The sequence below is a fragment of the Zootoca vivipara genome, chromosome 1 (genome assembly GCF_965207765.1).
Source record: "Zootoca vivipara chromosome 1, rZooViv2.hap1.1, whole genome shotgun sequence".
Lineage (NCBI taxonomy): Eukaryota > Metazoa > Chordata > Lepidosauria > Squamata > Lacertidae > Zootoca > Zootoca vivipara.
This window is the reverse complement of record NC_142582.1, coordinates 76,187,026-76,200,231: the sequence shown is the minus strand read 5'-3', so window position 1 is coordinate 76,200,231 and position 13,206 is coordinate 76,187,026. Positions and strand designations below refer to the sequence as shown.

The 13,206-nt window shown below is 41.7% G+C and overlaps 1 protein-coding gene across 12 annotated transcripts in view; it reads left to right on the top strand.

Moving 5' to 3' along the window:
• NAV2 (neuron navigator 2) overlaps window positions 1-13,206 on the top strand; it is a 538,301-nt gene that overhangs the window by 506,589 nt on the left and 18,506 nt on the right. For all 12 annotated transcript variants that reach the window (XM_060275159.2, XM_088668311.1, XM_035117262.3 and 9 more), the window contains 7 exons: window positions 654-706; window positions 940-963; window positions 2,224-2,298; window positions 3,559-3,642; window positions 5,231-5,342; window positions 6,733-6,878; window positions 10,282-10,454. In XM_060275159.2, coding sequence (XP_060131142.2) covers window positions 654-706; window positions 940-963; window positions 2,224-2,298; window positions 3,559-3,642; window positions 5,231-5,342; window positions 6,733-6,878; window positions 10,282-10,454 — 667 coding nt within the window. The remainder of the gene's footprint in view (window positions 1-653; window positions 707-939; window positions 964-2,223; window positions 2,299-3,558; window positions 3,643-5,230; window positions 5,343-6,732; window positions 6,879-10,281; window positions 10,455-13,206) is intronic.

The window sequence follows — 13,206 nt, the reverse complement described above, 5'->3', positions numbered from 1 at the left end:
GAGTTGGAAGGGACTCCAATGGTCATCTAGTCCAACCCCCTGCAATGCAGGAATCTCAGCTAAAGCATCATCTGGAAGGCACCAGAATGGGGAATCCCGCACTAGAGAAAATGTCAAAATATATTCCTTTTTCCCCCTCTTTGCTGTCTTAATATGAGTCTTTACCTATATTAACACCTAGATATTCAGCCTTCTTTATTTGTAAAACCTTTTAACTCCCTTTTGCTGTTTATGCTTCAGGCCAACCATATGGTGAAACTGGACTGGTCAGTTTAACCTTTACTTTGTCTGCTTCTCATCATCTTCTGTTTCATTTTTCATGCACTATCATAACTTTGTAATGTATGAAACATAAGAGGCAGGCAAATGTTTACATCCCAATAATGATTTTTTAAATTAAAAAAAACTTTATTTTGAGACCATTTTTGGGTATGCTCTGTATAATGCTTCCATTTATTTCAGCTTACTTCTTGACACTTCTGCAAAGATTTTTTTGAGTAAATATGTTTATGACTGGTGATGCAATTTTTTAATAGGCTGCTGATGAAATGTTAAACCTGCTAGCAGCATCCACAGTGAATTATCTGCTGTCATTTACTGTGTTGTACACAAGTAATCAGTTGAGCAATTTGCATATTTTATGTTTCCTTTAGTGCATGGATCCTCTCTCTCTTTGGTTTCAAGTACATCATCTATTTACTCAACGGTGAGTGTCATAAAACGGAAATGACTATCTTAATGCTCAGAATTGGGCACACAAAATGTTAAACATACTTAAATTGCACCAAAATAATTCCTGTGCTTAGCAGTACCCTTACATCCTCTTGCTTTCTATGATACTTAAGCATGCAAAATCATCTACGATAATTTCTTCCCTTTGTTTTTGGACAATGTTATTTGGTTTCAAATAAATAATCAATATGACTTTATTTTTTCCAGCCTGAAGAGAAATGTCAGTCAGAGGTAAGGAAGAGTTCCTTTTCTTTCATATTAGTAATCTTTAAGCCTTCATGTTAGGCACACTTAAAAAAAAAGTCTGGCATTCATGATGGCAATAGTCTCAGCTTTTATAAAATCAATGACCCTAAGACAGTGTCTTGCAGTATCCTGCCCTTCGGCATATGCTTCCCCGTATGAGTAAATCTCTTCTTTCCAACCCTGTCAGGCTCCCTCCTATGTGCAGAACTGTGTATGTAAGAGGGCTGTATGTACCCAGTGTCATACATGGTGCGCAGACTGGCTCATATAAAAAAAATAAAAGGTTCTTGCATATTTGTATTTCTTGGCCTTGAGAGTTACATTAAGTTCGTAGGCTAAGAAAAGGCTATTGTACGTATTGATGTCTGCAGTTCATCGCTGGTCTTAGATGTGTTCAAGTTGCAGGCTGTTCATTTTCCAGACCAAAACTAGACTAGACACTGAACAGCCTGGCCAAGCTACTGTTCAGCAATATTACTCCCCATCTTCAAGTGTAAACTTTTGGTTCAGTGGCAACATGCAACATACCTTAGGAATCTCTGGCCCTGCCTCAGCAAAAAACTGAACATGGGATCTATATATTACTCACCAGTTCCTGCTGGAGAGAGAAAACCCACCAGTGTGTATGCTTTGCAGTATTCTCCACACTGTTAAGTGTGTGTTGTTTGAATTTCCTTTGGTGGGTTTCTTTTTTAGTGCTTATCTCAGTTTTCTACATACCCAAGTGTTCTTTTGTAGCAGTGGTGTGCCATTCAAGTTTGGCACCAAATTCAAGCCACACTTCTGCCAGGTGGGACTGATTGTGCTCAAGAGCTCCCAGTCACACCAAATGAATCTGATCCCTGCCAAAATCAGCACAGCTTCCATTTTGGCACCAGATTTTAAAAGCACCGAATGCAAGGCATGGCTGCAAAGGAACAATCAGAAGCACACTCTTAAGCCACACAAGCCCAATTGTTCCTTAGCAACCTCAGCTCACATTAACCGCTGTTTAAATTTGGTACCAAATGCAAAACCAGCTGCTTTCGTGGAGGGTTGGGTACTGTTTGATCCAGCCCTCTACCCAAAAGTCATTCCCAACCTCTGCCTACTAGTTTATGAATATTGTCTTTTCTAGTTTGGTCTGGATATGGATTCCTGTTTACATTTTCTCTCTCATCATTTTCAAAAGCAGGTAGATTCGTTTTCTCAATTTTTTTGTATCTTAATTTTGAAAATTGTTTCTTCAAACAAAATAATACTTAGATTCGCAAGCTAAGGAGGGAGTTGGATGCATCCCAAGAGAAAGTCTCGGCTCTGACAACACAGTTGACTGCCAATGTGAGTACAATGTACATAGATAGACAGAAACAATCTGGTGATAAACAGTGAGCTGGTTTATAAGAATTTCAGATATAGTTTGGTATCAAAAATAAATGAAAATACATTAACTTTTAAACGCAATACATTTTAGACTAACTGTGGGTGGTATCCAAATACCGTGTCCCATTACTGTGAGTATTTACACTTGTGCAGCAGAGTCTCTCCCCCTCCTCTCCCTGTGTCCCCCTAAAACTGTTCTAGGGGCTCCCCAAACCCTCTGGAGTAGATCTGGGAAGGGCACAGGGTGGGGTGGTTCTGCTGATCAATTAATTAATACAGTACTAATTAACACCCACTAAGATATTACCCTTGGAACAATTGTCAAATAGCAACATCTTTTGATCCTTTGGGCTGGTTTCAAATCAACTATCCAAATGTAACAGAGAGATCACCTTAATCAGCACTATGGAATGTACTAACTGTTCCCCCTTTAAATGCCTCTTTTCCTACTAATATTTGAATTGAGACTCTTCGCTGGTTCTTTGAATAGTTGGCAGATCTTTTCAAGTGGGAATTACTCGCTCCAGTATTTTTTAAGTAAACATTTTAGCTTCATAGCACATGTAGTCAATGCTAAGCCTGTTTTATTTTCTCCCATTTTTCTCACATGTTCAGCCAGGCTTGTTTTTATAGGGACCAGAGGGTGCAAGAGCCACATATCCCAGTGTTATCATACTCTTCATGGTTGTTTTCACGGTGAATGTGAGAACAGTTAGTTAGGTTAAGGCAACTATGTGCTGATGATGAACAATGCTGGAATGACTGCACAAGGCTTTACTGTACCACATAGATACGGGATAAATATTTGTCGTGGCTTTTCCTTAGCTTGGAGGAAGTGGTTATAAAGTTGCCATCCTAAGCAAATTCACCATGTATAAACATACCTGAGGCCAGAAGACTTCACAGGCCAGTTTATGACACTTTGCTATGACTGATTGGAGCAGTTTTCACAGCTCCAAGCCAGGAACTGCAAGCTCATGGCAGGTGACACTTAGACCCAGATGCAGAAGCATCAGTGGTTATTGTGTGGCCACTTAGTTTGATGGTTTTGTCATCTCAGGAATGTTAGGTTCGCCAGGGTTCAATTGTCTATGCTGTTCTTTCTTGACTAGCTGGTTGTGGATTACATTCTGCATGCCGTAATGTTATCTTCTGCATTATTCTGCAAACAGTCTACAAAGGTACAGTCTTGATTGTGTAATGCAATTCAACTTACAGGCTCACCTCGTGGCAGCATTTGAACAGAGCTTAGGAAATATGACCATTAGACTACAAAGCCTTACCATGACAGCAGAACAGAAGGCAAGTCTGAAGCTCACTTGTACATTTTTCATGAACGTAGATTCCATAATAGAACTTTTAAAATTGGGTTCACAGTAAAGTGATGTCTTTGGGATCGGGCTGCAGAGTGAAGCTAAACTTCTCAAACATCTATGTGCTGCTGACGTGCCAGTGACAATTGAGTATAAACTTTCTCTCCGGGGTTAGTGGTGGGGTGAAAATGAGGTGTTAGACGATTTGCACTAGCAACTAAATGTTATCTGGTGTCACTAGTTCCTATTACCTGCACTCCGTGTTTTAAACCTGACATTCATCCTATCTCTCTCTCATCATTTCCACAAAATGAGCATGTCAGTGCCTGTACATTGGAGGGGTCGCAGAGACCAATTATGCAATGACTGGAAGCAATAAATACTTATTTCAGTTGTATCCTGTTTTTCCTCCAAAGAGCCCTAAGCAGCTTCCCTCTGGTTCCCAGGTGGTCTTTCATTCTCAAGAGAGTTTACAGGACCAGACATGCTTAGTTCCAGCAGTAGAACACCAACTGATGTCTTCAGGCCGTATTCTGGGCTAATATTACACTCCCTTAGTATTTTATTACTATTAATCCAGCTTTTTGCATGTGTTTGTAATATATATATGCAAACAATTAACTACAAATAATCCATTTTCTATTAATTTTATCTAGCAATGCATTTTAAATTGAAAACCATATTTTCCACCCACTATAGAACTACAGTATCTTAGAATAACTGAAATGTCTTTAAAATAAGATCCTACAGAGATGCAGACATGACACTTTTGCATCTTTGAGCTGTTGTAAAAATTTCAATTTGCTACAGTTGGGGCAGGGATCTATAATCATAATCACTGTAGTGAGCACTTTAAAATAAAATGATCTAAAGGCTTGTTCAGGTTGCTCTAGAATGTCTATCCAGTTTGCAGTTTAATAAATTTATGCTGATTTGCACCAGCTTATTCCTTTCTGCTGTATACAGCTGATGAGCCAGAAGTGAGCAAACAAGGGTTCTACAGCATAACACTGGGAGCGTGGGAAACCATCATTTTGTCATGTGTTCTAAACCCAAGTAGCTATCCTAGATTAGTCTGGACCATTCAATACAGGGTGCAGCAACAAAGAATAGGAATGAGCAAGGTGTGTTGTGCTTGTAAGAGTTTGTGAAAATAGCCTGTGTCCTAAAGAAGTGAGTCATGATGTGGAGAAGGCAGAACAGAGATAAGAGCATGTGGCATAATGGTTTCCAGCCAGTTTGATTTGAGGGACCCTTAAACCCTCCTACTAAAGTAAGAAGTCCTTATACCCTTACATCATGTGTTCAGCACAGCCGATATTCTTCTCTACTTGTAGCCATCTTTGATCGGTTAGACAAACATACAAACAGGTGAAATCCATAGAATCTTCCTAAGTCTCCATAGCTTACCACTGCTCAGGTATCAGATTCAGACTCACCTCAGAGTCCCCATTAAACATCCATCCAGCTTGACTGCATGGTCTCAACTTTTAGTGCTGTTCAGGCTGCTTGACCACTCTTTGGAGAAAATCCAGAGGCAACATTCATTTGTTTGTTTGTTTTTGTGTGTGTTGCAGGATTCAGAACTGAATGAGTTAAGAAAAACTATTGAACTACTGAAAAAACAAAACGCTGCTGCTCAGGCTGCCATAAATGGTGTAATTAACACACCTGAGCTCGCCTGCAAAGGTAAAGGAAAGATTTCAGCCTTCCCTTTCAATAATAGTGTAACGCTCTAAGGGCATTCATCCCCTTGGTAGTAGCTGATGCAAAGTTTTGCAGAGTTCTTTTTCCAGAGATAGACTATGTGTTTAATCACCAAACTGAACGTTATTTCTTACAGTGGTAGGCCTATTGTTACTAATACTGTTCATAGACTTGTAGCTTCGAAATCCCCATAATATTACAGTAGGGTCCCTTGCTGCAACCCACATCTCACTAGCAGTTTCTTTTCAAGTGCCACAGTCTCTATACCCAGCAATCAGCATTGCTCTGCCTCTTCCATCTAACATTAACACCAGTGCTCTGTTGTTTCAGCAGTCAAGATTCACCCACGTAGTGATGCTATTCTGCCATGCTAGGATAGTCTTCTTTCTTCTTCTTTGGCGATCAATCATGGCCAAGTAAGATTGTCTTCCATGAACACTGTCTTAACGGTGTGTCCGTAAGTGACTGGAGGCCACTTCTGGATCTATGCTAGGATATAGTATAGCAGGAGGAACAGAGATTCAGTGATTAAATTCTCCAGATGTTTTGGCTACAACTACTGTATTTTTCCATCCATAAGACGCTCCCATGTATAAGACCCCCCTCCCTATTTTTGGGGACTCAGATTTAAGAAAATGGGGGGCGATGTATCCGTGTATATGACACCCCCTAATTTTGACAATATTTTAGGGGGGGAACCTAGTCTTATACATGGAAAAATATGGTACCATATGCCCCAGCCAGTACCAGCACAGGACTATTATAGTTCTCTGGGCTGGCAAAGAAGAAGAAGAAGAAGAAGTTTGCATTTGATATCCCGCTTTATCACTACTCTAAAAAGGTAAAGGGACCCCTGACCATTAGGTCCAGTCGTGACCGACTCTGGGGTTGCGCGCTCATCTCGCATTATTGGCCAAGGGAGCCGGCGTATAGCTTCCAGGTCATGTGGCCAGCATGACAAAGCTGCTTCTGGCAAACCAGAGCAGCACATGGAAACGCCGTTTACCTTCCCCCTGTAGCGGTTCCTATTTATCTACTTGCATCACTACTCTAAGGAGTCTCAAAGCAGCTAACATTCTCCTTTCCCTTCCTCCCCCACAACAAACACTCTGTGAGGTGACTGGGGCTGAAAGACTTTAAAGAAGTGTGATTAGCCCAAGGTCACCCAGCAGCTGCATGTGGAGGAGCGGAGACGCAAACCCGGTTCACCAGATTACGAGTCTACTACACCACTCTGGCTCTGAAGAAGATGGGGCAGGCAATTTTGATTGCATGTGATAGCAAGGGGCAGCAAGGGAGAATGTCCATGTATAGGAAGAGAATGGAAGATGTCATTCCTGAATGTATTTAACTACGTTTAATTACCATCTAGGAAGTGGGACTGTGCAAACCACTGATTTGCGGATCCGGAGGCAGCACTCCTCAGACAGTGTCTCTAGCATTAACAGCGCAACCAGCCATTCCAGTGTGGGAAGCAACATAGAATGTGACTCCAAGAAAAAGAAAAGAAAGAACTGGGTACGTATGCTTCAACAGAGCAGATCAAATGAACTGAAGTGTGTGTCTTATCAGCATTCCAGAAAACACAGTACATGAGCCAAGTAGTCTTTGTAAATGCACTGCCTTGAACTAAAATTAGTATGATGGACACCCAGTGAATAAATATTAACTTATGCCCATTTCTAGGACTTGACAAAGTTTTAGCTGGAAGCGGTTAACATCCAAACAACATGTTGTACCACAGGAGATCTGTGAATGGATCTCCCACTTTTCTTCTCCTCCCTGAAATGCATCTACAAGGTTTCTAATTTCAGAGCAGCTGAAGTGGTGGTTTAACCCTTTCCACTGTGCTGTTCAATGAAGTGTGGACTCTGTCTCAGCTTATTGTCACCAAAATTGGTGTATTTTTAATATAATGGGGCCAACAGTAGCCTAGAAGGGGAAACAATTCTGACTGGAAAAATGGTATGCAAGGGAAGAATTAGTTTCACACAAACACATGTTGATCCTCCAGATGAATTTTCCATGCCATAGGTGTGGAAATGTGAATTTCAGTACAATACTTGTTAAGAATTCACACTAAAAAGTAACCATCAGCCTTTTGGCTAAGGTCAAGTATAGCATAAAGTAACTCTATGACTGAGTCTTATGCTGTTCATCTGCACAGGGAGTTGGAAGTGGTGGGTTTTACTTTAAATAGAAATCAGTCGATAAAATCTAGCAGTCAAATAGTAATTAGTATTTGTGGCCATGATAAATGTGTGTGTAAGCTATCTGCATAAGGAAAAGCTCCACTCTCTTGAGTAGTCTGGTTTCACCTTTAGGAAAAGTATTAATTATGTTCATTATACCTTGGGCCCTCTTTTTACTATTGTCATGGCAAAACAAAAATACACACAGGTCCTACGATCGGAACATTTGTTATCCCAAATCTCAGTTGTCCAAATGCAAAGAATTATACCCAAACCTTGCTATACAAATGGCGGATTCAGATATCCAAACAGCCAGAGTTTGTCCAACCCTTACTTGGTTTTTTGCTGGTCGGTGGCAACCATTACAGGCAGAGGGAGAGAGTTTGGTACAGGTCAGGGAGCAGGAGTGATTGGACAAATCAGCTTTTCCTTTGTTTGGCTTTTGCTGATTGGTTGCTGCAGTTTCAGGCAGAAAGCATGGCGGGAGAAAGCATTGAATAGAAGTGTTCCCATAGGAAACAACTCGTTATGCAAACCTAACGAATGATTTCCTGGGAATGCATTGTGTTCGGAAAGTGAGACCTACGTATATCAGTCTTTAAACTTAATTTGTGGTAGAAGCCTTCAAAATAACCATTTTCACTTCCCATTTCTTCATTGCTCACCTCTTATTGTATGCAAGGTCCCATGTGCTGGAGGAAAGGTATCTGATACCGAATCCCGTTTTTTGTGATACTACCTCTGCCATCGTGACGTTGCTTTTATTGTAGTTTGAACAGAAGAACTTAGCTCCTGTAGTCCCTTTGCGTCTTTGGATTTTGTGTGTTGTAAGCAAATAAATGGATGCTGCCTCCTATCCCTATAAAAATGGTTAGCTAACATAAGACTTGTAGATCCTATTCACCCCACTAAGGCTTTTACTTCCCCACCCCTGCAACAATGAAACTGCAGGTGAGTTGCCAAAATTAACATTCTCCAGTATCTGGGCTTCTGCACTTCCTTCCCTTCTGGATCTTGACTTACGCTTGTTTGAACATGGGCCCTCCCTTACCCTCAATAAACTTCTTTCTCTAGTAATTTCATTATCCTATCAGAGTTCCACAATGCAAATTCTGTCACGGGACAGAAATAACTTTCTGTCTACAATGGAAAAGAGCATGTGAGCCTGAAGCCTGCTCTTGTTTTAGCTGAATATTATGGGATTCCAGTAACCTACAGAGTCGAAAGCACTGTTCTCACCTCCTGCATTCATTCATTCATTCATTTAGTCAGCACGTGGAGAGGAATTGTCTCTCCTTGAGGCTCCCTGACCTCTGCACCTCAGACCAAGAGTGGAAAGGGTCTCTACGCATGTACAGTTTTATACACGCAGGGCATGTGTTCAGGATTGTGGACCTGGTTTTGTGTAGGAGGTTCTGCAAATGTATAGTTGACGAAACATGTGATGGAAAAAAATGAGAATAGGCTTATTATGGTCAGTAACTTTAATGGATTGTGTATAGGGCTTTTGTGTACAGTGATTTTGAGAGATTATGGTCATGTGTGCAGGCCCTACAAATGTATACTTGCCAGAGTGTGTGGCAGAGAATATGATCATAGAGTTTTTGTGTACAGTAATTCTGAGGTATTATGTTCGGATCCGACAAATGTGCACGTGACTAAATATATGGTGGAGAAGTTGAGAATGGGGCTTTTGTGCAATGTCATTTTGAAGGATTATGTGAGATCCTTTGTTGGGCTGATAGGAGATAATTTGGGTGACTTGCAAAATATAATGGGTGGAATTCATCATAATGCTCTTCTAATCGTTCTGTCTGCACAAGCGTTGCAGCTTCCCTGTCGGAACAATCCCCCCTCTTCTCCCCCACATGCTGGCCTGGGGGTTCCCTTGACCCCAGCCAAGCCAATTTCAGGTGAGGCACAGGGAGACAGAGCCCAGTTGTACAAGCAGAACTCCTTACACAGGGCTTCTGCTGACAGGACTGGCTAGGTGAATCCCACCCAATGTTAATTTATATTGAACTCTGTACATTATCCTTTCAGCTCTTTGAAATGTCCCAGGCCTATTCTGATCATAAGATGACATGCTTTACAATTATTATTTTCCCTGGTAAAATGATCTGTTTTGTGTGTGCTTTTGTGGATGGGTGGGGTTCATGTTTGTCTGAGAAATCCGGCGCTTTTCCCTGTCACTGGCTTTATCTGTTAAAACTTGTCTTTTTTTCCTTCCTGCTTCCCTTTTTGCTTGTACTTCCTCTGGCAGGTCAATGAGGTAAGAAAGATGTATTTTAAATTTTAAAATACAAAGCTAACTAATCCATTTACATGATTAACTCTGTCAGCATCAATAACCTCATCTGAGCCATGTCATTTCATAACTGCAACCTGTGATAACACCGTAATAAAATTGTCCTTGAGCCGAAAAGAATTTGCAATGTCTCAGAGTGAAAAGGTGTGCTTCAGAATAGGGCTTGTCAACAGTGTCTCAGACAATGAGACACTTTTGCAGTGTCTCAGACAATGTCCTTCTTAAACACAGTGTAAAGATTTCCAGAACAGAAGAGTGGCAATCTGTACTTCCATTGTCAATTTGTACTGCCAAAAATGGACTTCTGTAACCATTCTTTAAAGTGTTGCATGCTAACTATTTTCTCCTGTTCCTTACTTATCGTCATAAAGCAGAGTTTGTTTTATGTATAATCTTTATTTTTCTGATCTTTTTCTTTCAGTTGCGTAGTTCCTTCAAACAAGCATTTGGTAAAAAGAAGTCACCCAAGTCAGCATCTTCTCATTCAGATATTGAGGAGATGACGGATTATTCCCTGCCTTCATCGCCAAAACTGCATCACAATGGCTCAGTTGTCTCTACGCCATTACTGAGAACGTCCCATTCCAATTCACTGTGAGTTGAGTTTGCAAGTTAAAAAACAGTTCCTGTTGATATGTTGCTGTTGTTTTATGCTGGAATTGGAGTCCATTTTTCTGTGGACTCTATAAAAGAACAAGACACTAAGGATTCAGTAAACTTTCTTCAGCGGAGGTTTATTTAGTCAGGTACCTGAAGCCAGTGCCAACTATAATGTGGGTTATTTGCTTTATCTTTTTTCTTGCTTGCTTTTGGCTGTTCATTTATAGAGTGATGTTTACTCATTCACAGTATACCTTAAATTGCTAGATCAGACCCAGAAGCCATCAAAGTGATGGTGAGAGGACATTTTTGAAACGTCCACTCCAGATTGTAGCTTTGAGGAAGACTCTAAGGGTCAGGAGAAGCTGTCAAAAGTTATTGAAGGGGTTCAGGAAATGGTGAATGTAAACAGTGTTGCAAAGCTTGAATGTTCTTCTTCCATGAAACCTCCATGGTTAAGATGATTTCCCACTGCCCCTTATAGCCAACTGTGTGTAATGGTAAGATACAAAATTTAGTAGAGATTAGAAAACAGGGAATACTTGACTCTGAGAAAATCAGGCATCACTAAAAATTGCATTCCTGAAATTAAAAGCTCTGTAGATTAAGATATCATAGAATCAACTATGTTAACTCATTTGCATCACTCTGAAACTAGCCTATCCTATCCCTGTGGTACTGAATGGTGAGCAAAAGCTTAAAGCCATGTAATCCATCATGTCTTTTATGATGGTGCCTGTCATCAGTCAAAGTATGCATGTGACGAGTCTTGACAAGTACCAAGTACCTGAGGAATAAACAGGCCTACAGAATTAAGGAGGAGAAAAGCAGAGCAATAGGCTGCCTAGGGCTTCAGCACTGATTCATTTGGCTTCTGAGTGCAGCCTTTATTAGAAAGCAGAAGAGCACTATGAATAGATATACGTAGTGTTAATGTTTCCCAGATTCAGCCTATATAATATTTTCAGGCTGACAGTCATGTAAGCAAAGACTATATTTTATCAATGCTTGAAATACAAAGTTTCTTTATATAGTTGAATTTCTTGAGTTGGTTGCACTTTGCAGATCTCATTTAGTCCTTGGCACTTTATGTTTCTGTCATCAGTTTTGTCAGTCTTTACAAAAGTTTACAACTTTGTCCAAAGGTTTGCAAGTACTCCATTGTGAACACACAATTCCCAAACTAAGGTTTTTTTTTTAATTCATTGCACTGGATAGTGTGTAGAAGCAATATTTCCCAGAATGCTCCATGGTCGTACACCTCACTGTTACCCAGAAAGTCTGGGAGACTGAAAGAGAGGGGAGGGAATTGTCCTCCTCTTCCCCTCACCATGCACCATTGCTGCTGCTGCTACTGCAGCAGCTTCAAGGCAGGAAAAGGATGGGGGGCGGATATGGTTTGAAGGATGGCAGCAGGCAAGGATGATATTTGGAGAAGGGGAAGGCTAGCTAGCAGAAACAGCCAAGGAGAAGCTAGGAATTCTCCAGCTTGAACAACTTTGGAACAAAAGAACCTCAAGCTTTAAAAAATCCTTGCATTTAAGGCAGGCCTTCAAAGTTAGTTTATTAGCCTGAACTAAGAGAACTTTGGAAGCATCCCTAAGATGCAGTATCTAAATAGCACCCATGTCAGGGCATGGGGCACAGAGGGAGCCCGCTGTGGCACTGGCTCAGGGGCGCACTCGCGCACCCCAGTCCAGGAGAGTGAGTGGCGGCATTGCCACCCACTCTCCTCACTCTACCAGAGCTGCCGGCTGGTGGCAAGGAAGCAGGAGCTTCCTTGCACGCCACAGCATCTCTCCGCCTCTGGGTCAGGCTTGATTTGGGGACAGAGGAGCCGTCACTGGGCTCTGCAGTCACTCTCCTCCCCCAGGTCAGCCTTGACTCAGGGAAGGAGGAGCCTCGGCTGGTCATGCCACAGCGACTCTCCAGAGTTGCGGCCAGGCACTGCAGCTGCTCTCCGCCTCTGGGTCAGGATTGACCCTGGGAAGGGTGAGCTATGGCTGGGCATGCCAGGCGGGAGCAGGACACACAGAGGATGATCTCCCCCCCCCCTGGTGCTCTCTAGTCCCTGGCACTGCCAGGACGCAAGTGGGGGGTCTTTGCAGGGGGGCACCCACTGTTTGTGCGCCCGGGGCCATGGCCCCCTCATGCTATGCCACTGCATGGATGGTAAAGCACAATTTTTCATCATTGCTCTCCCCTTGCTTTGTTGTTTCTTGACTGCAGTACCATATAATTGTTTTTTTATACTGCTGAGGCCGGGGGAAGCCAAGTTGGGGGGAGGGGAGATTTATTCACAGGATACATGATATGAAAAATTGCCAGAAAATGGCAAGGGTGCTGCTTGTCTTTTATGCATTAGGGAGTAATTTAACTCTGTTCAATTTGAGTAGGTGGGAGGGTGGAGAAAGCTGGTGCCAGGAGAATAAAACTACTTCTTTCTTTCTTTTTTAAAAAAACCCTGAACAGTGCAGAGTAAGCTGAAAAGGTATAGGATTCCAAAGCCCTCCCAAGTCATACGGGGCGCCCAGCTGTGCACTACACCTGCTGAGTACTAAATCTTTCTTTGAGGCCATTAATCTCCAAATGACTGCTGCTACTATGCCTCCTTAATTTACCTGGGATTTTCAGGCTGAATAGATTTCCCAAGAAACGACTGTACGTTTAACAGCAGCTTAACAACTAAAACTCAGTATAGGTCACAACCAAAATGGTAGTTTCTCTGCCCTTATTCTGCTGGCTG